Source organism: Clavelina lepadiformis, chromosome 1, assembly GCF_947623445.1.
Source record: "Clavelina lepadiformis chromosome 1, kaClaLepa1.1, whole genome shotgun sequence".
In the NCBI taxonomy this organism is placed as follows: Eukaryota; Metazoa; Chordata; class Ascidiacea; order Aplousobranchia; family Clavelinidae; genus Clavelina; species Clavelina lepadiformis.
In genome coordinates, this window is record NC_135240.1 from 24,906,410 (window position 1) to 24,932,385 (window position 25,976).

Genomic DNA, 25,976 nt, shown 5'->3' on the forward strand with positions numbered 1-25,976 from the left:
AAAATAAACCAGAATAATCAAACGACCACACAATAAGTGTATTCGAAGCAGTGACAATATCAATAACATGCAAATTTGCAACACTTAAAATTTCTTTAAGAAATACAAACTTAAAATCAATTGCACAAGAGTTTCGAATGTGCAACAGAAAAATAACTGATTGTACGGCGGAATGGGGAGAAACTACTGAGTGATTAATTGTGGTGTACACAGTGTGATTTTCAACTAGACAGAATTGGATTTCCTAAATCTTTAGCTATTGACATGCACGGTTTTTGACATATTATGCGCTGAACGTTTGAAATTAGTTTAAGTTAATAAATGCATATATTATATGTCGGATATTAAAAGATAACACAAAAAAGCATAAAAAAATTAAAATAAATAAAAACTGCCAGGCAAAATGTACACATACAGTTATCATCAAACGTTAAATAGTTTCAAATACAATCGACGACAAATGCATTGTAAAAGTAAAATCTACCTAGCAGTTTGTTGTGTGTTATTTAGATTCAAAGTCTACTGAACTGTTATTGTTAAGTTACAGGCTGCTAAAATCGGGTTAGTTTCGTCTTAGATAGGCAAATACTGTAGGTTGGAAAGTGCGTTTTTGACAACAGGAAACAACGACATTCATAACCACCTTGAAGAACTTGGAGAGCGAAAAACGAAGTCAAACAACAAGAAACACTTAAAACGACCCGTTCGCCAAGTAGCGTGGTACATAGAATGAACTCTTAAACTGGAACTAATAAGAACAGCAACAAAATTTATATTTACAGTAAATATTCGACGATAGATAGAAATACGACTAAGATAAAGCTCATGCAATGTAAGAAAATCCTCAATTTTACGCGATCCTTATACTTAAAACAACGGTAAAGTAACGACAGTGTATGGTGTTACTTAAATTAAATGAACTTTCTTTTTTGGGCAAAATTTTTGATCGAATTTACCTTCAGATAGTTTTTCTACTGCATAAATAAGTTTGTATCGATACAAAGAATCTGTAAGTTATCACATGCATGTAGCATTGTAGCTACTGAAAAGCGGGGACCACGGTTTTGTGCTGACAGAATGCAGCTCGGTGACATAAGCTTATAAAAGACATTTAGTTTTGCCATAGAAAATCAAAGTCTACGCATGAAAAACACCAGGCCTGGCTAACCGCTACTAGACCGAACTTTTTGTGAAATCGTCGAATAAAAATACACCACGAGTTGTAAACTCCACAAAACAACTTAAGCAGATTGAACGTCCATAATCTTTTTTGCTTAGGAATGTGTGAGTTGCCATATAATGATGTGACTGTTCTGAAGAGCGCTCTGTAGCCTCTGACTATGGACAGAATGCTTTTCCTCTGGCGAAATTGCACCAAGATCACCCTTCCTAAAGTCAACGTAACCCTCGCCACCGCTTATAACTAGAACCCCGTCGTTATTGAGAGCAGGCTGCTGTTTTGGCGGGGAAAGATTTGTCGTATTTCCGGAAGATGACGTAGTTACACAACCTGAAATATTTGGAAATTTATGTGACAGCCAGCAAGATGGTTTAATTAGTTACAATAAAAATTAATGTGCGTACAAATGTTTCAAGTACATTCCTGTACAGATAACCAATGAGAAACCCGACATTACGAGAAAAGAAAGAAATGCAATCACAAGAGCAGAAGGAAGCTTTAAAAATGACTAGAATTTAGCTGCCTACACCAAACTGGTATCACTAACAGGATAAACCCACTGGTGGTAAATTTTACAAGAAACCCCAAAACAAAATACACAAAAACATGTAGCGATTTCAAACCTGGAATTGCAACAAAGAATTTCACCGCATCCCGATAACCATGGAAGCTGAGTTGCGCGTTGGCCATGGAACAATAGGGAATGAAAGTCCCAGGGGTTACTTTTTCGGTAACAGGGTCGCTGTAAACCCGAATGACCTCACCAGATTGATTACGTGGTGATGACGACAGTATTGGACTCGATGTACTTGTTTTTGCGCCTGAAATGACATGAGGTGATAAAGTAAAAGACCAAAAATAACATTATTTGTCACCTTTTGGAGTTTGACATCGGATAAACTTGACCGGTGTGAATAGCTAAGAAATAATTTCCTCAGAACTATGCTTTCTGCTGTACAGTAGTTACCTCAGTTGTTATTTGCGCTACTTCCACTTTCACAAATTGCAATAATATTTTAACTTTTAGGGAATTACTGATGAAAGATTGCAAAAATTTAAAACAATATTTTTGCTAAAATCTGTTTTTAATGCAAACTTCCTGACCTTTTCCCTTTAAAAACTTGAGCCTGAGTAACCTGCCCGCTTTCTTGTTCATTTTTGTGGTTCTTTTACGGGGAGATACCTCCCTAACTTTATAAAGATCTCTTCTGCAAACACACTGATCCGCAACAACAGTCCCGGAATCTCCTCCGTCAACTGGCACCAATATCTTGCTGCATACGAGGCATCTCATTCTTGCCACGCCACATTGTGCAATCGTGTCCTGGTACTTAATACACGAGTGTCGTCTTTCTAACGTCGTTGTTTTTGCTCGACCTGATCAGAAACGCAACTTTCTACCTGATTTTACTGATTTTTACTTTGCTGAGCCGCTACATAAAGTCAAGCTGATGACGTAGCTATGTAAACAGTGTATAAACAATTGCTCAATTTTGGTTTCAATCTTAATGCAAGGGTTGTATGCCTATTACATTGCACATGCAGTATCATTTGAACATATGAAATGTGCTCTTAAGTGCGATATCACCTTCTGAGAGCGGAACAGACATGACAACTCCATTTCCTGTCCCAATCCACAGTCTATAGTTTGAAATCATCAGCGAAGTTATTCTGAGAAAACATCAAATACTAAATTCTTAACTTTTCATTACCAGCAAGCCTTAGTAAAAACAATATAAAATAATTTCAATAAATTAAAATCAATGACAAATTAAAATAAATAGTTGAATGAATAATTTTTCAAGCCAACCAACACACCTGACAAAGGAGAAGCCAAGTTTGCCAGATCCCAGAACTTTGCTCACGTAAGGTTCGACATCGACATCTTGCAAATGTTGTAAGGTCCGGGCGTGGTAAAGTCGAACGGTGGAGTCAAGGCGTATAGAGACCCACACCCCGTCTCCAGCCCACGCGAGCTGCCGAACTTGAGATTCTCTGCGTGGGTGCGCGTCGAATGATTTCTGAAAACAAACCGCTAGTTTTTAACTTGACTTTAGGCTTACTTGGCGTTTACTTTAAGGACGTTCACAATGCATGCAAGTTCCAGCCACTCACATTTAACCTTTTAGCTGCAGTAAAAGGTGCAAATTAATAGTCGTTAACCAATCCTATACTCACAAAGATTCTTATAGACTGTGGTTCCACGATATGGATTTTGTTCCGATAAGCGCACCACACGTGATTGTAAACCACCGACATGCATCTTATTGAATGGTGGGGTCGGCCGAGGTCAAGCAAGTGGTAATTGGAAAGATTCCAGACTCCGTCTAACGACATAAGATCGAGCAACAATTCGTTTCTCTCATATACTTGCTAGTTATGAGATGTTCTACGCAAAATAGGGTTCAGGGACGTTGAAGGTACCTGTGTTTCGACGAAATATTGCCACGGTACCATCAGCAAGAGCGGCAAGGGTACGTCCCTTCAAGTGGACTATGGCCAAAACGGAGTCCTTTAGTCGAATCTGGTGCAGGCATTTCTTCCAATTGCTAATTGCAGAATGGACATACACACTGCAAAATATAAAAAATATGCTCAAAATGTTTGTTATTTACCAATAGATCGTCATCACATTAACGATATCGCTAGTCACACGGATAACACGATACAGTACATGAAAACATGACAATAGGAGTCAACGCGCAACATAAAATGTAACATAGCAAGCGATAAACGAATTGGACGTACTATCCGCTTTGAGCTCCTAACCACATGGTCGGTTGTAGACTGGCAAGTCGTGTGGCATCAAGTGGGCAGTCAACTTTGCTGTCACCAGATGCTAGGTCTGCTGTCATTTGATCAGGCGTTATAACTGGAGACTGAACTTTTTCCACTTTTCCAATCTATGGGAAGAAATAGTCTCAAGTGTAAATGGTACAAGATGAGTGATAATTTTCTCCAGCAAAGGGAAAATTCAAATATGAATATCGCTAACTTTCAACGACGAATATGGCAGCCACAAACAAAACAAATTGCAGAACAAGAAAGTGATTTTCCTTTAAATGTATTATATTATGCCATGCATAGATGATGCTATGACGAGATGCGAATAGATGAGAAGCTGACCTCCGGATCATCAGATGAACCATCAACCACGTTGGTTGACGAGGTTGGATGAATGCTGTTTGGGTCGGTGAATACATGTTCAGTCACTGAAGAATCAAGTTAAAACGATAACAGAGAAATCTCACATAAATTGTACAGGGTGACAACCGACAACAATTTAAAAAAAAAGGGTAAGGTACAGTCGAAAAAGGCAACTTGTGGTAATCAAAACGTGAAAGTACTTACCACCACGTTTATTTGATTTAGCTGTAGAAGTTAAAACCGTTTCTTCAGTTGCTTCAGTGGCCAGCTCCTGATTACATGACGTGGTTAGGTTGGCTGAAGACGGACCAGCAGTGAAACCTGTTGTGCCGGCTGCAAAAGACGGAAAAAGCTCAAAATATTGGATAAAATAGACGAATAAACTGATGCTAAACTGAAAATTGAAACACACTGACTTTAATGAAATTTCTAACAATGCAGCTGTAAGAAATGTGACTGAATACCTTTGGAAGTGAGGTCACTGTCTTCTGCTCTGATGTAGTCGTCTTTTGAAGCTCCTTATAACATCCAACATCACTTTTTTATTAGTTAAGAATAGTATTTTCTCAGTAATATTAAATTGAAATACATTGATGGTTACCAATGCTAATAATAAAAAGAGTTAATTTTACCTGGTACACTTGTAATGCAAAGAATATGAGTGTCGTAGACTCCGACAGAAAATTTATCTATGCATCGATTGGGCTCAGAGGCATCAACTATGGTCACCATGCTGCCTTTGCTCGTAGTGCCACTTTTAGAATCGCCAGATATGAGCCACACATATGAACTTAACATGTTGTGCTTCGAGTCCGTTTTAAAGTATTGTTTTTGTGTCTCGATTTCCTGAAGCGAAGATTTATTGTTAGCCATATACAAACTTAAGCCAATCAGCATTAAAGTCAGATCAATTCTTTAGCATCTCAATTTTAGTGCGTCACCGCTTGCTTAATTACAAGTAAGCCACTTTGCACCTCATCCAATTTTTCCAAGCTGCCAGGTGATTTTCTGTTGCTATCTTCATTGTTTTCGATGTTTTCTGAATTGTCATAAAACACACTCCCTGTTCCTACCACGGCTCCACCGTCTTTTGTCCGTCCATCGGATATATTCACGGCAGTTGCACACCATAACTATGAATGGTACAAGCATTGGAATTAGTATTCATTTAAGTACCACTGTATGGTATGTACTGTTAAGTATTTCACACAGTCAACGTAAACATGCTGTAACTAAAAGTAACTCACTTTCATATTATTGTCGTTATCCAGCATGGGGGCACAATAAACTGGTACAGGAACAGTCCTTGAACCCTCTTTCGGTGAAGCTGGGCTGTTTGGTAAACTCCATCCACATGCCTGTGTGGTAAAAGATGTTAAAATCCTAGACGTAATCGGACAAACTTACCAAAACATGAAAATATTTAATTGTTTATGAAACCTTACAAACACGGCTTAAAGAGTCCGACATGAAAATTTCAACCAAAAAGTGTAAACAACAAACCTGAAGTCTGCTGTTGTCATTTATCTTTGACTGAACTTCTCGTCGCGTTCCATCACGTTTCGACGGGGAGCTACATACAAGAAATGTACTATAAGGAAGGTTTGACAAATAAAATTTGTAAGCAAAAGAACCAGCAATGCTCTACTTTATTCATTACTGTAATTTTTGAAACAAATGTAAACATAATAACATTATATCATTACATCATAATTAACATTAATCGACAAAAGATAAGAGAACAAAATTGTGCAAATTTTGTTTAACTCATAAAAATGACAAGTCCACATTGAATCAAAGTCACAATTACAATATTTATCAACAATAATTCTCATTTAAATCAACAATAATTGTCATTTAAATCAACAATAGTTGTCATTTAAATCAACAATAATTGTCTTGTATTATCAACTTATTCCTCGACGTTGATTCAGTTAATGAATGCTACATAAAAATATTTGATCACACACTGATACCAGTGTTATTAAATGAGTGAATTTTAACAAACTGATGCGCTGTTACTAATCAAATGATTAATTATCAACGACCATATCTTAAAACCTTCAAAAATAATTAATTTGAGATAGTTGTTTTTCAAAATACTTGTGACACGTAGTACAATTACAATGTTTAACCAATAAAAGGACATTATGAATAAATTGCAATTTCAGTCTGGCAATGAAAGAAAAATCAGCGTTTCAGCAATTGATCAACAGATTATTGTAATTGTGTGATCATTTTCATGGTTCTCAACTATATCATACTCTCAACTATATATATCATCAGATATAGTAGACTGTTACTTCAAAAAAAATATTGAACCAACTGATATGAGAACAATTTTAAACAACAAATTACTTGAAGTACCTATTTTGTTCGAAGTAGGTCACACATAACACTACCAAAGATAGGCAGAAGTGCAAACTCATTTAGTAAATAAATGTAGACAAGCTCAGGGTCGTTACATGATTAAAAGATAGACAATGAGTACGATTACATTTACCCTACATTTTAGGTTAAGTTAGGTCTATCTAGCAAGAAAATTGCTAAAAATAAGAATTATGCCCAACAAATTATGCATTCTTTTTTTAAGTGAAAATGCCCAAATCAGAAACAAACCAAATTGTTATTATCGCGATAATTGTAAACAGTATATAACTATGAAAAAATATCTCATGCCGCAACCTGCTTAATATAACTGGAACGCCAGCATCACATTCTGAGATAGCTCTTCTGCGTTTAATTCTGTAACAATCTCATCGTGTTAATGAGCTCACAAAAGGGAACAATAGCACGCCAAAAAATGAAAACACAGTAAGATTTTGGCATAATATATTTCAAATACAGTGGCACCTTGGTTGACAAATGATAATAACACCACCACACTTATGTAAATGCTTTTCTTTCATTGATGCATTAAAGTTCAAAGATGTCAATTTAAAAAATAGTTAAAATGGTGTCTTTAAATGTCGCTAGCATCAGGGGTAGTTTGCTGAAATGGAAATTCAGCTAATCTTGAGAATAGATAATAGAATATGCTGTTAAGTTGGTCAGCCTAACACTAGACCTTATCCTGGAAATAAGAATGCTCAGCAATGGGACCAGATTTTGTTGGTCCCAAGGTTGATTATGTTAGCAAGATTCCACTGTATAGCAAAAGTGTTGAACTCTGAGGCCATAACAATGAAGGCTCTCGCAAATTTCACAGATTTCATGCTTTAGAAAATATTTACGGTACAAAGTTTCATAAGAAACTTACATATTTAGCAAAGTTTAAAGCAAATATTCTGCTCAGATGTATCAGCCAGCTTAATTAACGGCCAAGCTCGTCTGATTTTCTTACCCTCGTTACATGGCATACAGAAAGATCTTAACAATGGAAATACTGTATTGAAAACGCTGAAGAATTAAAAACAGCTACCCCTTCCAACTAAGCTAGCCAATTACAAATACACATATTGATTTCTAAATGGCAGATGGCGCTACACCAGTATGCGTGTATAACACTGATGCCAAGCATTTCATGCAGCAAAGACAGCTACGCTGTGGGGACACAAAAATTTACACTTCATTTGAGTGCTGATAAAGACAGTGCATTATCTAAGGGTTTAATTAAAATTACTAGCAATGCTGAATAAAGAAGGAACTAAGTTCTATTAACAATGCTGAAATATTGTTATACAGCTTTTGACATGTTAATGTTGTAAACATTGGTGAATTTGCGAGCGAGCTTAATTGGAATATCCGCATAAAATTAAAGGTCTCATCAGCATGTAGTATGACCATTTATACGATTAAGTCAATCTATATATTGATCTAAAGGAGTTATTATGGTATATAACACTATTGTGACGATACTTAATTCTATTACTGTATACTGCTGGACACAACATGTTGACATTAGACACCACTGAATTGTATGCATGTCCAATACCGACCAAATTCACTAGAATGAGGCACAGAAATGCAGTAAACTGTTTGAATTTATGGTAAAAGTGCAATGTAATGGTCACAAAATAACTGTTGCCATTTAGGCCAGTGCAATATGAGCAGGAAATTGTTACACCATGCAAGTTGTCCAATAAGCCTAACAAAATGCTTCCGATAATAATCGACGGGCTTTGTAGCATCTGCAGAGACAATATTTTTAATATTACGCCAATTATTAGTGAAGCTTCAATAACAAAGCGAATTTGATGAAACCCGTCAAGAATTAGGGTTTAAAATTGCGCGCTTTGCTGAACAAATCACTCACCCTAAACCGCGGTGAATGTTCAGTTGCTTGCTGGGCTTGATAAATACTAATCTACGGGTAAGTCTGTCCGATAGTAGGGGATATTACCAATAATCACGAAGACTTAATCTGCAAGATATACTAAACAAACCAACACTACAGACTTGTGAACTACTTACATGCATCTAGGTTACAGCGAGGGACAGTGAAATTGTTAATAGGATAACAATTAATAGTGTTGTTAACTAACTACACTACTGTTAAGCGAATAACTAAGTAATTAACACTTACTCTTCTCTCAAGGCATCAATGGTAGGTGAACGCCCGTACATTGAAATGGTTGAACTATGTGACCTTGGAATGACCTTTGAACTCGGGGCATTGTAAGCCATGCTTATCGACATATCGGAGCCCATCGAACGCCGCATGTTCCGACCTTGCATCTCTGACGTTTGGGATGACGATTCATTGTTATTTCCAGACGTGAAAAGACGACTGAAACTGCAGACAATTGTGAGTAAGTCATAACCGCAGCAATAGTATTACTTGAATGTATGTGAGTAGACTATTGGCATTTTCAGGAGAAATTGAATGTCTGTTGGTGCTTTACACAAATATCTTGGCTATAATATTGCTGCAGAATAATGGTATTCATCTGAATGCATAAACTAAACAATTTTAACAATCATAAACAATGAATTCAAATAAACATGTTGCTTAAGTAGCGCACAAACAGGAAATGCCGACAAACGCAATTAAGAACTCACAAATGGAATATTGTTGATTTATTTTTGTTTTTATTTTGATTAACGTCTGGATGATTTCGCGATGCTCGGAGGGTTTCAGTCCACCGAACAGCTTCCTGCAACTCCATGAGTCTTTCCTTGTATTGGTTTCGTTCCATCAGAACTCGAGCCATTTCCACCCTCGTGAAGCGCTTTCTTTGTGACAATGGCAAAACATCCTAAGAGCATAACACGAACGTTAAAAGTCATTCGAAGTAAAGTGTTATTATTGTTGGATATACTTTGGGAATGACATAGTTACTCACTTATTAAGATTAATAAATTTAAAAAAAATTATAAATGGATTCTTGTAAACTCTATTGTGATTCTGCACATAGTTGCTGGATTATTACAAAGACAATTATGTAATAAATTGATCCACAATCACAGCAAATAAAAATATACACAGCAAATGAACCATGAACACAAACCTCTTCTTCAATTTGTTTTGAAGTTGTATTTGTGGTGGCTCCAATTGCAGTCTTTTTCAAGTCATGTTGTAATTTACTTAATTGTGACTCCAGTTCCTTCACTTTCTCGGTCAGATTGGTTTTAGCATTCTCTGAACATTTCAATTCTTCCCTGTATGCACAGCACAAGAAGATATACTCATAAAGTCTTAACACATAGAGTCTTTGTTTGGCTTTTCGGCGTATGCAGGACTGTGATATGTGAAATGTATATTGGCATTTTGAAATTGCAAGTTGATATTTTATAACAAATGAGAGCTGAATAAAAACCTGAGCAAAGTATGCTGCGTCGAAAGTTGGTCTACTTGCTGTATGAGGTCGTCTTTGACAACGTTCAGTGCATTCTTCGTGGCAAGAAGTTTGGTGTTTTCAAGGATTAAGTTTTCAACCTCTTTGCTCATACCTAGGAAAAAAGGTGACCCATAAAAGCAGTACGGTACAGAATGCTGAAAATTAGGGATCACAATAAACATTCTGGTCTCAATGTAATTGCAGTTGAGTACATAACGTCAATTAAAGGGCTTTGAAGAAGTAACAATCTACAATGTTCATGCACATAAAGAAATCTTTATGCAAACAACACATTTACCGTGTTCATAACAAAAAATCCTACTCCACACACATAACGTAGAAAGAAATTCATGGTCTCAAATATCAGTTAAAATGGTCAGTGGGTTCACTGAAATCTAAATGTCAAAAGAAGCTCTATGACATAGTTTACAGCTCATTTTAATTAATGTTTTCTGAGTGACATTTTAACGACACTGCAAACATTTAAAGTTAGCACCGTTAACAAAACCATTATTAAGTCACGTACTTGAACAAGACAACGAATTCATACTTGGTGAGGCTAAACAATGAATTATTAATCAGTTGCCAAACAAAGGTGACTTTTTGACTTATCACACAATTACACACCGTTCAAAAAGTTAGTAACGTGGTAGACATCACCATTTACCAAACACATAACATGGAACATTTGCAGGCAAGTTTGTACCGTTAAATTCACTAAAACCAGAATCAGTAACATGATTAGCTGAATATGGAGGGTAGAAGCTGTTCTCTTCAAATGCAGCTACTTGACAGCGTTAAAGAAAAGTTTCATGATCACATAAGTGGTTTAATCTTATTTTGTCTATGCTGTACTACCAAAATGTAGCCTATTTGTTCTGCTGCATTTGAAAGATACTGACATTATTATCGTCATATGTACATGTAGGCTACTACGATGGTATGGCATTACATCGCAGAAGATATATGCGATAATATTTGACTAATTGGATCACATGCAGTAAATATAGTACATGATACCCGCAAATATGGCATGATGATACAGTACTGCACACTCATGCATAACGTCAATAACAAGTTACCTAAAATATCTGCTCCTTCGTCTACGTCTCCGATGTCTTGCTGGGAAAGCTCAGCGTAAAGAGAGCTCTCATTGGTCACTTGGTTCTTCTCATAAACTCTACTTCCCACGGGGCTGCGAAATTGTTTATTGTTAGAAATGGTTTCAGAAGTGACTTTTAACTGGTTATGGTGTAAGTTAAACCGAAGCACACCTATCTACGTCTTCTGTGTTGGCGTTGGGAGCACGTTTTTCAAGTTCTGGTGTTTCATTTCGATAATCTTCAACCGCACTTGACATCACCCATTCTGCACCCTCACTCTCAACTGAAGGGGAGCCAAGATCTATGAACAAGAAGCATTAATTGGGCAGAAGAAGTGAGTGCTAATAAGTCGAAGCCAGTTACAACATTTTGGAAGATAATAATTAGAGTTTGAATATAAAGTGTGTTTTTGAATTATAGCGTTTGTGGATTGTGTAGTACACATGCTTGTTTCGAACTTAATTTGCGGCAGTTGTGTTATGATCAAAGAAACTAGTCATATCTTCAACTGCCAGCTCTTTGTTTACTGATGCTGATTTTAACTTTCTCATGTGAGAAAACTCATGCTTTTCACAACCAGACCTTTAGTTTCTCATGATTAACCAATTAAACCAATGAGTTTGTGTTTAACAATTGAGTGTTAATTAAGTAACACAGATTGCAACATGCAAATGCAGCATAAACCATTATAGTCGTGAACAATTAAAAAAAATTTAAACCTACCCCACATGCAACTACAAATATCGGTACATAAGGTTTCTACAAAGTATAGTAAATTGCCATATTATCTAGTGCCGGCTCAATCACTTTTAATTACTTTACTTCTGAAGTAATTAGGTCGTGGTAACTACAGTCAAGCATTGATCATTCAAAAAACAAACATGGTCTTGCTGAGGTTTCTTAGCTGCGCTTCAAGTGCCCGGAAAGCTACGTTTGCCAATTGCTTAAACAATAATACGTTTGCCAGATGAAAATTTTATGGCAGTGGTGATTATTATCAAATAATTATCGAAAACAAAACCAAAAAACTAAAATTTGTTTTGGCAGTCTTGATTATTGAATGATTATTATTGAAAAGAAAACTAAAATTCACGTCCTGACTACCATCCTAATATAAACACAACCTGGCAGTGTTGTTGCATCTTTATCAGAAACGATATTGGTTTTGGATAAGCCAGATAGCCTTCTTTTAGAATTCTCACTGGATTTATTAGAAATTTCATGAAAATTTTCCACATCGTCGGTGATAATTTGTGCAGATGGTTGTAAAGATGAGGTGTTTTGTGGATCTACCACGACCTCAATTGACTTTGCAGCAGTGTTTTCGATCAAGTTGTCATGTTTAAGAGGTTTTTTGACATTTTTGTGTGATAGGCGCTTTTCGGTATTTGGTGTTGAGCTAGCTAAAGGCTCATACACAGTGACACCACCTACTTCAGCATCTGCAGAGAAGAAAAGTTTAAAAGCTGTCCTAAATCTACTTGATATTTTTTACTTTCTGAGGAGTAAAAGACTTAACTGGCTAGATTTGAAAACGTGGTAAATATTACTGTTGGTTCAACATCTTGCAATTTATTATACCAGCATTACATTTACCATATGATTGGGTGTTAAAAGGCCGTAAAAGATATGACGACTTAACAGGTACAATTGTTCATATATTCACATGTTGTTGTATTCCGAGCAGCCAATAACATCCATTATTCACTCTTTCACATACTTACCCATTATTTCCAATGGTAACTCGCTGGGTACTTTTGGTCTAACATCAGATGCTGCAGGAGATGTTGGTATGTTGGCAACAGATTTAGGCAATTCATCCTATGAAGCAGTAAGGGAAGCAAACAGCAATAATTTACACAAGTGCCAAATTGGGAGACTGATAGACAATCTCAATTCATGATAAGAACATTAGATTTGTGGAAAATTATTTATAATGTTATACTTGTAAAGACACATGGGATCTTTCGCCTCCAGGAGTAGATGTAAAGCCGGGTTGTGAAACGACAGGACTTTGTACAATATTTTGATTTTGATCTGGAGTGAAACCTTGAAACTCTGTTGACTCTGCTGGGGAAATGGTGCTGCCACCCGGCGTAAGATCCTTTCTAAAAATTTAAAAATATTTCTGCATTGTTGGGGTGGTATAGAATAGTCAAGTTGAATATTATCTTCAACAATTTGAATTTCTAGGCCATGACGTATATTCAAACTGCAGCAAACATATACAATAATACACATAAATTGTAGCTACAAGTCTACAACCCAGACACAGCCTTTTGATGTGCATGCAAAGCTATAACCAAACCATTTCATTCTGATAAAATAAACTGCAAAATTGAAACTGGTAAAAATTGTAATGCAGCCTGCAATTAAGCTAATAAGTCAATAGTCTATTTAATAACCGGACGTAGTTAATAATAAATGACAAAATATATACACACTGTAGTCCCATCTACCACAAAAGACATCTTTACCAAACAAAAATATTTACAAATATGAGAACAACCTATAAACCAAGAAGAGCACAACAGCACAAAAAAGTCAAGGAAACAAACCGAATAAAGTTGTAAAACCAATGAGTAATTTACCTGTACCAGTCAACGAAGCTTGAATGAAACGGTAGGGAACAAAATAATTAAATGCAGATAGATATATAATCACAATAAATAATCTTACTTATATGGCCAGGGTGGCATTAGACAAGCAGATATTACAAATATATAAACATAAATAACAAAATATACGTATGTACCATGTTAAAGAAATGGGTTCATGATAACTCTCCAAAAATTTCAAACTTACTTTACAACAGGACTTTGTGAAAGTTCGTTGAATGAAACCTGCTGTTGCAATGTTTTGGTTTTCTCAATATGTTCCATGTACGATTGTATCATCTGAACAAAGTTTACAAGATGAACATAGAATGTAGCATATTAATTAACAAGCACATAATGATGTAAAATTACTGCAACAACTTAGACCAGATGTTTAACAAACACAAATCTATTATAAACATCTCTTGTGTATATCACTTGCCAATGCTTAGCAAGCCTCTTAACAACTGATGGTACCTACTTCTGTATGTCGGTCGTGTAAAACTGAATACTCGCGTTTAAATTCTGCTTCACGCTCTTGCAAGCGCTCAACTATGATCATAAAAATACTTTAAAGAAATAAGTTTACAATTTTCAAAAAAATATTAAGTATATCTATATATATCAGTTTTAACATATATATATCATTGATTATTATTTATCCGATTTTCATATTTCCAGGTAATACAGTTATAACTACAAACAAAAAGTTTTGTAAATTGAACTAGCCAGAAAATTTCAGCATGCAACAAGTGACCTTATATCAATACACAGTAATATTATGTGGAAAAAGTTTATCTGCATACACAGGAAACTTCAAAACAGGTTTAGGGATACAGAAATTAATCTTTAGTTCATAACAACTCAGCATGCAAGAATATGCTCAAGGATACCTTGATCCGAATAGTTTTTGCATTTTAACTCCAGATGTCTGGCTGCAGTTTCCAAGCCATCTGCTCTTGAGCGGATTTCTCGATTTGCAACTTCGTGCTGATCTTCGTACTCCAGTAACCTCTGTTCTGAAGTGCGACGAAGTTGACGCTCTCGATCATATTGTGTCACGAGTTGTTCGTTATCATCCTTAAGCATTTCAATTTCCACTGCACTCTCTGTAACAATCAAACCATTACACAAGAACTGTACATCTACTGCAAGAAATTACTTGTAGGTGGAAAATTTGGACAATTCTGGTGTTTGCAAAAAGGCGTAATTTTGTTTTGCTGGATTGAAAAGTGATGGATATTTTATTGTCAAACGCACACGATAATGGTTTTAACTATACATGACAGCATCGGTACATTTATGAAAAGCTTTATATCAAAAGATAAATTTAGATGTTTTGTTTGTAAAAGTTTCCCTCTGCAAACAAAACAAGATTTAAACACACGGTGGGAGACACAGCAAATATAATTTAACAAATGCTGGGTGGAATGTCACCTAATCAATATTAGCAACGTTCTTTAGCATGAAGAAAAGTACCCCATGCATAATAGATGACAAGAATTACGTCATTTGCTTCTCTTTTGGCTAGTATTGCTTCAATTGCAATCAATAAAATCAACACACACAACTTCAAAAAAGTATAAGTGATTGGTATAAACCACACTAGATCATACTACAACCAGAACAGTTAATGGAGCTTTTCTTTTTCTTTCTTTTAACAAGCACATTTATGTACTCTATATGACAGCGTTATATGTACATGGAATAGGCCAATAGACAAACCTACCATTACAATCAGTTAATGCATGATCCAAAGCTTCCAAAATAGTTACGATCAAGGGCATGAGCTCCTTTATGACGTCTTCTCCATATAATGCCATCATTCTTTGAAACTCAGAATAGACATTGTTTGCCATGGCTTGCACCTAAAAGCAGGGTAATTGAAAATCTCAGTAGAATCATAAGCAATTGTCATTGATTATATTAATTATGTGTAAGATGACACAACACAGTTTAATTCCAATACAAGTGAGACTAATGCATAATAACAATGAAAATATTTTATGATGTAAGGGCAAGCTTGGTACTGATGCCGAAGTTCTGTTGCTGTGACCCAAAAAACACACAACAACACCATAACCAAACGGCAGTGAACATGGTTAAATACATATATATTTATCTTTACTAAGCACAAACCAAAGACATATACCTCTCCATGTAAATATATGCACGCCAACAGCGACATTTTTCATACATATCTGGCAATTCTACCAGGCAATTAACAATATGAACATTCGTAACAAGACAACGAAAATACAACAAATGCATACCTGCATTGGAATTTCAGGACTAGGTATCTTTTTGTAAATGTTTGCACAAAATTAATATTGCAAGGAATCCATGGATATATTATGAACATAGTAACAGGGTATTATCATAACTGTATAAATATAATTATTACTGCAAGAAATTACGGTGCAAAATACATTTCTGGGTATTTTAACACTGCTCAGTGAAATATTGCACTTGAGCAAAATCACACTTATATAAATATAACAAACTCCATTTTTGTGTTTATAGAGAGACACTTCATCAGACACAATTGTTATGTTATTTAATTTTTAATTATTTTATCCATATAACACATAAAAATCAACATGTGCTTTAGCATAACAAGTTATGCGCTAAGTTAAACATCTAACAGTCTTGCCCAAAATAAATCACTAAAAAAGAAGCACAACCACAAAAACTGATTTCCCGGCTGAGGACATACATGGGATTTTTTAACTTTGTTGATTCAATATCCCAAAAGTACTGTATATTTGTAAGTCCAAAAAAGCAGCAGCAGGCTTATATATAAGCATGTATGCTTTACTTAGTTCTATTGCAAAATGTATGTAGCGAAATTGCTACAAGCTTGACATAATGTGGCACAGCAGAGTCAGGTTATAGTGAGTGTCAGGGAGCTATGGCAGCCAAATTTTGAATTAAGCATCCAACATTGAGCTGAATTGATGCTCACTCACCCATTGTTTTTTTAATGACTGGTCTTCACTGCATAAAGAAGTTGCCCTTTTGACTGAAATCTGGATAATGCCGTTCAATAACAGTTCAATTCAATGGTAATGCTACTTACCAGACCATGCTATGCGCACAGCATGAAGAGATTGTACCGTATTAGGAGATATATTTGCAGGAAATGACCCTGGCAGTTGTGACCAAAGCATAGGAGAGAAAAAGAGTAGAGTGCTTATTAAACTTTAGACCTAAAAACACTGTATTGTTTGATTGTGGCAGTAAGCTTAGTTTGGCAGAGTAAGGCATCCGAGTTTTTTGAGGGTCATCCATTTTTACAAAGCCAGGATGCCCAACGTCATTTACTAAAAACAGTTAAGGGTATTAACTGCACAGTTAGTTGTTACGAGAGGAAAGGTAATGGTAGTATCTGAGTACCGATAACAGAACTTGGGGCCTAACCAAAAACCTTCATTTTACGCAAGATCATTAATGCCTTGACCATGGGTCCAATGCACGATAATTATTCAATGAAATGCCGTTATGTTACCGCAACCAAACTTGTCCGTTCTGATCTATCCAATTGCAACAATGAGCACAGCTAAGGAGTGTGTAAGCAAATAATGTTGAAACATACATGTACATACGAATATCGTTCATTCTGGCAGGAAGGAGAAAAACGCAAGTGGGCTTATACGTAACAAAGGATTTTCGAAACCCCGGTTTATTAGTTAATTTTGCTTTCATAGAGCATTTATAAATGAGCTTGTAAAGATTTTAACAAAGACAATAAAATTCCATCCAAAAACTTTGCAGCATATGAGGTGGTGTAAAAGTAGAATTATACTGTTACGTGGCTGATGGCTGTAATTATATAATAAAGAAACGGGCAATATGTTAAGAATATGTGTCGCCCAGAAATTGGTTGTCCTTCTTGTATATTTATATATATCAGACAAATATATACACCCACTCGTATAATTGCAGTGAATCATGCAACTGTAAAATTGTACATAAATGGTTGCAACATTTTCTAAAATAACAAATAAAACAGAAACAAACTATATTCACCTTCTCTGATGACAAACCACTGTTCAATTCCTGCTCAGAGCCGTAAATAACATCCATTTTGCAATGAGTTGGTATAATTTACAGATTTACAGAACTTAATTACACATAGCAAATATTTTACCTATCTAACCTGCAACAGAACAATGAAACTGGCACTACACCCTCATAGGCTACGGTTTTCTCAGTAGTTCAGTAATTCATGGTAACCTATCGTGTACTATATGAGAAAACACGTCCTCAGACTGAGGCCAGCAGACCCAAAAATCCTGTAAAGCTTTAGGCTATAAGCTATTGCAGTTCCGACATGATATCGTGCTAGCAAACAGTAGCAAAAATTTTGGCAAGACAGCATACACCGTTCTCCTTATTTCTTTAGTTAGCAGTAACATAAACTAGGTTAGTGCTGACTAGTCGAAGACAAGATTGCCTTGCCTATAAGAGTAAAATTAGGGTCTAGTGCACAACCACAAAACGCACTAGTATACTAAGCCCCAGCTATTCAAATGGTGATGTCATTTGGTAGTGCACTTCTGCTCTAGACCCCAAAATTCGGTGTGCAAAGTAACAACTTTTGTGCTTGGCTTGTGCTACATTTTTCATCAAGAGACGAATGAAAGTCTTTGCAAAACTTAAACTACCGTAAGCAGTGATTTTTCACCGCTTGAGTTCTGGTCCGCCAGATATCGACCTTGTAATGTGTATTTTTGTGCAGTACAGTACCGTAATTCAGTTTTTGGTATGCACTATGCAAAGTCTTCCTTAGAGTAAGGCTGTTAATCCGTGATTACCGTACTGACTGTTTTCAAACATGACCCCAATGGTTGGATTGCCAACTTTTATGTAAGTTCAACTGCTGTACTTTGGCCTTTTTGCGATAAACATAGCCTAGCAGCCGGCCAAGCGTAGTATTAAACCGGAAATTGATTGCTACATGTCTGATCTGCTGAACTGCTATTGCACTGCTGTGCCAAGGCTACGTCAGAACCTGTCAAAAAAGCCAGTTGGCCTAGTTGTCCTTTAGCGCCAACTTGCAGGAAGACTTCAGGCCTTTGGGTGAAACAGCTTTGCTGTCTTGAAGTGTTCCAGAAAGTTATTTAAAATCAGCTTTTAACATTTAGACTGCAATGCAATGAAAAAAAACAGAGCTTCGTTTGCAATGCGGAACATAGATCAGAAGGCTACAATATTTTTGTCGAAAAACACTGACAATGTTTTTACCGCAACAAAGATCATGAAAAACAATCAATTTTAAAAATATTCGCTTGACAAAAAGTATATAAATGATGAATAACCAATACAACATTTGAAGATTTTTGTTCATGCAAATAGACAAGAAAGCAATATAAAAAAAATCAAGACTAAAAAAAAGTTAATGTTAAATAGTAATAATAAAAAATGAAGATGCTTCTTCGGGTTTTTGCAGTAAAACTCTAAAAATCATAAAAAATCAAATTTAAACTTAACGATTCATAAGATGTCGCTAGCTAAAATTGACAATTTCCCCCCAAGCACAACCATAACAAGTCAAACAGAATATACATATCTGACGAGACAAGTACAGGCGCGCCCACAAGTTAAAACTAATTAAGCTACCGGCACGGCGGCGGCGGCACCTAAAGCTTGGATTATTACGATTCGGCAATAAGATAGAAAATTTGTCAAGTTTTATACCACGCTTTCTTTTATGTCGTCATCACTTTGTTATGTTACAACTTATAAGAATGAAATGTTTATTTTGGAAATGAATACCGGTAATTCACATTTCAGCATTTCGTTTCAATTTTCGCTGCTGAAAATATGAGCAAAAAGAGGGATTTACCAGCTGCTAAGAAGTCGAAATTTGTTACATTGCACAAAGTGCGGTACTCAGAAAAGAAGATATCTCAAAAACTGAGTACTGAAAACTATCTACTCATAAGTTGAGCGAGACAGCAATCTATCAAGCAGTCTTTAAGATTAAAAACGTTTGGTAGTTTTCAAGACTTGAACAGACCAGCTACATCACCCAGGTTATCAGCACAAGACTGCAACGCAGCAACAGACAATCATTTGACGATGAGGAGAATAGTTTCAGAAGGTAGAAAACCCCACTATAATAATTTAGTAACAATTTTTTTCATAAATATGGTTGTGAGTTTTGTGTAGGCTCTGTGCTAAACATATTCAAAATACTGTACTGTCTGTTCTTCTTATCCCCAACAAATTGTCCCAGACAAAAAACTGAGGAATTTCACTTTATTCCTCACAAGATACCGCTGTTATTAGGTGAAAAATCCCCTGCGCAACAAGATATGGGCATTTAATTTTAATCTCCCACGCGTATAGCAAACTTTACAATCTGGCTGAAAAACCTATATTTTATATATATATTTCAAAGGTTTGAGATAATGACCTACAGATATCCATTTTCCAATTTAGATATAATAGGCTGAATGGTATCATGGCATCAACATCACAAAACATCAGCTGTATTATTTTAAACGAAAATGAAATCTTGTGCAACAATACTGTTTTTGACGAAAGCGATAGATTGACTTACCACGATAAACTTTTCTGGATTTACCTTGCAATTTATGTTGCACTTGTGTTAGTTGCTGGCCTCATGAGTGGACTCACAATGGGTTTGCTCTCTTTGGATGTGATGAGTTTAACAGTCCTTGCGGATGGAGGAAAACCACATGAGCAGAAGTATGCGAAGAAAATTTTGCCATTGGTGAAGCGCCATCATCTGCTTTTGGTAACACTACTTCTATCAAATGCAGCTGCGGTGGAAAGTATGCCATTGTTTCTTGATAAAATATCGAGTCCAGTCATTGCAATAGTTGTGTCAGTAACGGCAGTTTTAATATTTGGAGAAGTGGTGCCACAAGCTATTTGCACACGATATGGTCTAGCTATTGGAGCAACACTTTCACCATTGGTCATATTACTAATGATAATTAGTCTTCCTATTTCTTGGCCACTTTCAAAACTGCTTGACTGTATCTTGGGCACAGAACATGGGACGTTTTTCCGTAGAGCTGAGCTAAGTGTTCTGGTGGATTTGCACAAGGAAACTGATGAAGAAAATGAAGATCCTTTAACAGCAGATGAGGCAATGATCATCAAAGGAGCTCTGTCCATGAGAGATAAAGCGGTTGGACAGATTTGTACGCCACTGGAAAGTGTCTTTGCTTTGAACATCAATAAAATTATGGATAAAGAAACAATGAATCTGTTGCTGACGAAGGGACATTCAAGAGTTCCTATCTATGAAGAATCTAAGCAGAATTTACTTGGATTAGTATTGGTTAAAAATCTGATCAAAATTGATCCTGATGATAATCTTCCATTGCGAGAAGTGTTTCAAGAACACAGAAGACCCTTGCTAAAAGTATCTGAAAAGAAGCAGCTCTATGATGTGTTAAATTTATTTCAAACAGGAAAAAGCCATATGTTTGTCGTGGTACATGCAAATGAGTTAACTGACAGTGAATGCTCGGAATTAAAATACAATGATGAAGTTATCGGCATTATCACTTTGGAAGATGTCATCGAAGAGCTTATTCAAGAAGAGATCATTGATGAAACTGATGTCTATGTTGACGTGCATAAGAAAATCAAAGTGGCTAAAGCAAGAGCTGCAATGTTGTCTTTATCCCAATCTACACGGTCCGATGCATCACGTTTGCCAGCGAATAATTCTGCTTCAAACGATGAATATGAATCTGATACCCAGCCACTCCTTCAAGTTAAATAGTTGAAACTTTCCCTTCTGTTATTATTAATGGCACTTTATTCAGAGTTAACTTACAAGTATGTGTATATGGTAGGATATCTTGTGAAAAGATTCATAATTGCTTACTGAAGTATGAAACCGGAATACTACTAACGACAATTGTTTTCCTTCAGAACTATTTGAAGATTATTTCCTAGTCTATTAAAAACTTGTCCGCTACCTTACAATGCATGTAATGAAAGTATCAATTGATATACTGTATTTCAAAAAAGCAGTCCCATTTCATTTTTTAAATTCTTTATATTTTATTATGCCAATCAAATTATAATAAGCATAACTTTATAAAATAATGATCTATCTTTTTTAACATTTCAAGTTTTTTCTCAGTTTTTAAGCTATTGATGCATACTATTTTAACTTCATTTACTTCCAGCGATACATTGACACATTGAATATTACTGTTGTCCTCAAACACATGCTTGAAGCGTGAAATAAAATTTTTCTGCACACCACAAATCATTGCATGATTACTGCTTGATTATAGTTGTGTACTCTGCATTTTAACATTTGTTACTCCTTATATAGCATTGTTTAATATTCTTTACATTATGAGAAAATGGAAAACATATCAACTGTGGGTCAATCCCTTGGCAACTCGATATGGGTTAGTCGACTACTTAGCCCTTGAGCAATGTCCATATTGCACGCCGCCAGTATCCTACGCGCCATTAAATCTAACGGCGTACCTGTCAGTAAAAAAAAATTGCTGAGTAAATCAGACAAACTAAAAAAAAAGTTTAGCTTTAAACTAAGTTTTATTATCATAAAAGTAATAATTTCCATCAAATTATACAACTTAAAATTTCCTTATCAATTTATTAAATAAAGTTTTAATCAATAATGGATTCCCCTGCATAAACAAGAAGGCTCACTTACAAGTGGTGTCCAATGCCAGCCCTCCCGCTTCCTCAAGGATAACTGAAGCTGCACAATAATCCCAACAGTGGATGCCAAACTCTACATATGCTTCTGCTTGGCCTGATGCAACTGCACATATATTTAAAGCTGCAGAGCCCATGCAGTGTATTCTGAAATACAAATGCAGTAATTTTGGTATATTCAAACTGAATTGGGTCGGATTAGGATGAAGAGATGTTCTACTTTTAATTTCCACTGAGCATGCGTTCCTACGCTGCAGTTCAGCGTTTCAGTTCTTTTCATAATATTAAGTTTGAAACTTACGAATGAACTGGAGTTGATATTATTGATCGTAAGTTGTTTAAAACAAAATCAAGTCTTTCAGGATCCCGCGCTGAACCAAACTCAGCCATTATCAAAGACTTTTTAAGATCTGTAAGGTATTTTCCTTATGAGAGCATATCTTCCACAGTAATATATATAAAGTTAGCTGTATGTACCTGTCTCCTTGGATACCTGGATTTTCCTTTCATTACAAAATGCCCCTTTTCCTTTTATTGCAGCAAACATTTCACCACTTATAGCATTGTAGACAACACCTAGGACTGGTATTTTGTTTACACAAAAACCAAGACATACAGCTACATACGGATACCTGAAAAAGCAATGCAAAACAGAAAAACGGTAAACAAGAGATACTTTAACATACCAATATCTTATAAACAGTAATTATGATATGACACCCAGGGCCATTGGCATGAACTTTTTGTGGCCAAATTTTGTAACCTGCTCTAATTGCAATTAGCATCTTATGAGGTTAGTTGTTATTAAAACAAAATCTTTAATTGAGTATGGGTATAAATTTTGTATTCATGCAATTCCAACGGAATTTTCAAAAACAGTTAAAAAGTTTCAAAAGTACGAATTAGTACACCTCTATATAAACTGTCAAGTTAGCATATTTGAAAAGACGTATGATATTATAACGGAGCAATAATATCAAGTCAAGGCTTCTGCCCAATCAGCCACCTGTGCACAAAGTTGGTGGTGCCATCCACAGGATCAACAATCCACGTTGGTGCATCAGTTAGGTTGCATTTTAATCCTCCTGCCACAGATTCCTCTCCAATAAACCTGACAAAAAAGTTCACATTTTGGCTTGCGAGCATTGCTATGTCATGTTAGCAATCAAATGAAACAACACAAAGGCCTGTGTGAGTTGCTAGATCCTTGGTTAGCAGTGAAAAAGTAGATGGCGAATTCATTTTTTGCCGTGTCTTAGTAGATGAAGCGAGCTTATGCTTGCAAAAGCTTATATTGAGAAATTAAAAATAAAGTTAACCTTAAAATGTCATCTTTTATCTTGCTTTTTTATTAGCGAAAAGGTAAGTGTAACTGAATGGAACCTGAATGCAGGTTTGTAATGCTTTGCAACCCCAACATGTGGCGGTGTTGTACACAGTGAAAACAATAAAATTAACAAAATCTCATGACTTATTGCATTTCAATAATTAAACAAGAAATTGGTTAGCAAAGGAGATAAGCCGCTTAGCAAATGGTGACCTTCTAGTGTTTATATATTTTGTGAGATTTATTCAGTCAGTCATAAACCGAAAAGCATGTTTAAAGCCAAATTCTCATGCAAGATAAAACCATTATCAAAAATAGGGAAAAATGTACCCTGAAAGTTGTTGAACTTTGTATGTTTGCTGATAGTAGCGTCAATCAATTGCATAGATTAAAACATTAGTAACACAGATAAACATTCTTCTTTATAATTGTCAATTCACTTCCACGTTAAATACAGCGATATGTGAAGAAATTAAATAATTAATTATAAGCGTACTGGTAACTTGATCTGTAAAACGTCATGCACTTAGCCATCATCATCAGTTATTACACCATTTTTTCATTTAACACTCAAATGTTCGGAAAACAACGGTCACTATGAAGCAATCGCTTATAGGTAGGTAATTAAGCTACCATATGCAAGCGTGATACTCAATAGGACTGGCTGATATGTTAACACATGCAACAATTGCAATTGTAGTACAATATTGAAATTTTTGAAAGTTTTGATATATCAAAGACTGTCAGTTGCTGTGCAGTAAGGTAGAAATGAGTGAGACAAAAAAATAAGTTATGTGCATGTGTGTGTAAGGTGTGTATGTTAGGTATGGGTGTTTATGACAAAAAATATTTCAAAGTAGATTGAAACAACACCTACATAATGGGTTAATGGGGAAAATATGATACTAACCATTACACATACAACAATATTAATATAAAAGCAGTAAAGACAATGAGTTTATACTATATGTCACTCATAGGGTGATCAGCTACCTAATATACATATCAACTCAATTATAAAATTATTACATGAAAATACAAACATAAGTGTGAAAAGATATGCAAGTATGAAAAAGATTATTCGAGCATTCATAAACTCTACCATATCCTAAGTTTTAGATGAATTTGAAGCAGAGATGCATAGTCTTAATATATACAATACATATGCATCTGTAAACAGACCTCAGACCTTCACATAAAAAGCTCAAGTCTTTCAGACAAAAACTATTACCAAATTACTTACTGATGGTGGGGGTATGTTTTTTTTATCTCATCTATAATCATACATTCAACTTTCTTATCAGTTTCTGTCACCAAGTCTGCACATCCTGCCTTTGTTTCAATTTTCTTCTCTTGCAAAAATGCGGCTTTAATTTCCTATAAAATATAGGCCTAAACAGTTAGCGTACTTATAGCCTATGCCGGGGGCGTTCAAATGGCGGATCTCGATCCGGATCTTTTCAACTTTTTGTGTGGATCTTACTTGCTTCGCTTCTATGTACCTTTGTTAGTCGTTGTTTTCATCATTGAATTATTTGAAAAACAAGCATAGAACGAGAGTCATAAATGCTCATTTTCATGACCTTTTGAGGATATCAGTAACATTAGTAACAGAAAGTGACAGAAAGCCCTGTTTCAATGCTGTTGTGAGATCTAAACCAACTCATCCTTTTTCTCACTGAAACAATCTTGCCCCTGTAGCACACTTCACTTTTGATTTTACAAAGTTATTAATATGTTGTAGGACCCATAAATAAATCACCATAAAAATTAAAGCATGTCCAATATGTTTACTATTCGTATTTAGTGGATTATCATGTTGTCAGGTTTGGCTGTGGTGGATCATGGCAGAAATCATTTGAACACCCCTGGCCTATGCTGTCATACAATCAAACGAGATATGTTTAAGAAGGAAAAAGGCAGCCAATATTTTAGTAGGTAACTTTAACTTACCTCTCCGGCCTTTTCCGCCAGTGCTTTTCCAAACTTTAAAATTTCGTCAAGGTTTTCCATTGTAAGCAGCTTGTAAAAAAAATTGGTGGGGTCAAATCAAAACGAGAAATTAAACCTATAACAGCAAGAAAAACAGTTTATAAACCATCCACTAAAACTGGGAACACTTTGGGCCTAGTATACAAGTGCACAACCAAATGA

At 35.6% G+C, this 25,976-nt stretch overlaps 3 protein-coding genes across 8 annotated transcripts; 1 reads left to right on the top strand and 2 right to left on the bottom strand.

Moving 5' to 3' along the window:
* Nucleotides 1-20: 20 nt before the first annotated feature.
* Nucleotides 21-17,968, bottom strand: LOC143447728 (C-Jun-amino-terminal kinase-interacting protein 4-like). Of its 6 annotated transcripts, XM_076947768.1 has the most exons (33): nucleotides 17,837-17,968; nucleotides 16,081-16,107; nucleotides 15,537-15,675; nucleotides 14,701-14,916; nucleotides 14,289-14,359; nucleotides 14,016-14,107; nucleotides 13,802-13,819; nucleotides 13,156-13,318; nucleotides 12,935-13,031; nucleotides 12,335-12,652; nucleotides 11,382-11,511; nucleotides 11,190-11,302; nucleotides 10,814-10,894; nucleotides 10,087-10,219; nucleotides 9,778-9,928; nucleotides 9,329-9,525; nucleotides 8,853-9,062; nucleotides 7,013-7,072; nucleotides 5,831-5,900; nucleotides 5,575-5,685; nucleotides 5,302-5,460; nucleotides 4,960-5,173; nucleotides 4,792-4,845; nucleotides 4,532-4,660; nucleotides 4,307-4,392; nucleotides 3,929-4,083; nucleotides 3,605-3,753; nucleotides 3,359-3,507; nucleotides 2,999-3,201; nucleotides 2,769-2,851; nucleotides 2,285-2,557; nucleotides 1,804-2,001; nucleotides 21-1,510 (listed from the first exon to the last, which is right to left on the bottom strand). In XM_076947768.1, the coding sequence occupies exons 1-33, from the start codon at nucleotides 17,891-17,893 to the stop codon at nucleotides 1,275-1,277; spliced, it is 4,542 nt and encodes a 1,513-aa protein (XP_076803883.1). In that variant the 5' UTR covers nucleotides 17,894-17,968; the 3' UTR covers nucleotides 21-1,274. The 6 variants fall into 6 exon arrangements, with proteins under 6 accessions (XP_076803883.1, XP_076803884.1, XP_076803886.1 ...); XM_076947769.1 differs by lacking the exon at nucleotides 16,081-16,107; XM_076947771.1 differs by lacking the exon at nucleotides 2,285-2,557 and having other exon boundaries at nucleotides 10,814-10,891.
* Nucleotides 17,969-19,476: 1,508 nt separating this feature from the next.
* Nucleotides 19,477-22,070, top strand: LOC143453314 (uncharacterized). Its single transcript, XM_076954600.1, has one exon. The coding sequence runs from the start codon at nucleotides 20,277-20,279 to the stop codon at nucleotides 21,573-21,575; it is 1,299 nt and encodes a 432-aa protein (XP_076810715.1). The 5' UTR covers nucleotides 19,477-20,276; the 3' UTR covers nucleotides 21,576-22,070.
* LOC143453325 (inositol monophosphatase 1-like) lies at nucleotides 21,835-25,890 on the bottom strand. Its single transcript, XM_076954611.1, has 7 exons — nucleotides 25,776-25,890; nucleotides 25,066-25,199; nucleotides 23,502-23,606; nucleotides 22,973-23,127; nucleotides 22,797-22,905; nucleotides 22,491-22,642; nucleotides 21,835-22,300 (listed from the first exon to the last, which is right to left on the bottom strand). The coding sequence occupies exons 1-7, from the start codon at nucleotides 25,833-25,835 to the stop codon at nucleotides 22,194-22,196; spliced, it is 822 nt and encodes a 273-aa protein (XP_076810726.1). The 5' UTR covers nucleotides 25,836-25,890; the 3' UTR covers nucleotides 21,835-22,193.
* Between the last annotated feature and the right edge of the window lie 86 nt (nucleotides 25,891-25,976).

Bases quoted from the DNA above. Each gene is read 5' to 3' on its own strand.
- LOC143447728 (XM_076947768.1), bottom strand. From the start codon at position 17,893: ATGGATGTTATTTACGGCTCTGAGCAGGAATTGAACAGTGGTTTGTCA. The intron at 4,084-4,306 runs GTCAGCTTCTCA...TTCTTCCCATAG, and splicing joins GTTCATCTGATGATCCGGAG to ATTGGAAAAGTGGAAAAAGT. The intron at 2,558-2,768 runs GTGATATCGCAC...GTTTCTGATCAG, and splicing joins GTCTGTTCCGCTCTCAGAAG to GTCGAGCAAAAACAACGACG.
- LOC143453314 (XM_076954600.1), top strand. From the start codon at position 20,277: ATGGCATCAACATCACAAAACATCAGCTGTATTATTTTAAACGAAAAT.
- LOC143453325 (XM_076954611.1), bottom strand. From the start codon at position 25,835: ATGGAAAACCTTGACGAAATTTTAAAGTTTGGAAAAGCACTGGCGGAA. The intron at 23,128-23,501 runs GTGGCTGATTGG...TTGCTTTTTCAG, and splicing joins ACCACCAACTTTGTGCACAG to GTATCCGTATGTAGCTGTAT. The intron at 22,906-22,972 runs GTACATACAGCT...AATACCTTACAG, and splicing joins CCAGGTATCCAAGGAGACAG to ATCTTAAAAAGTCTTTGATA.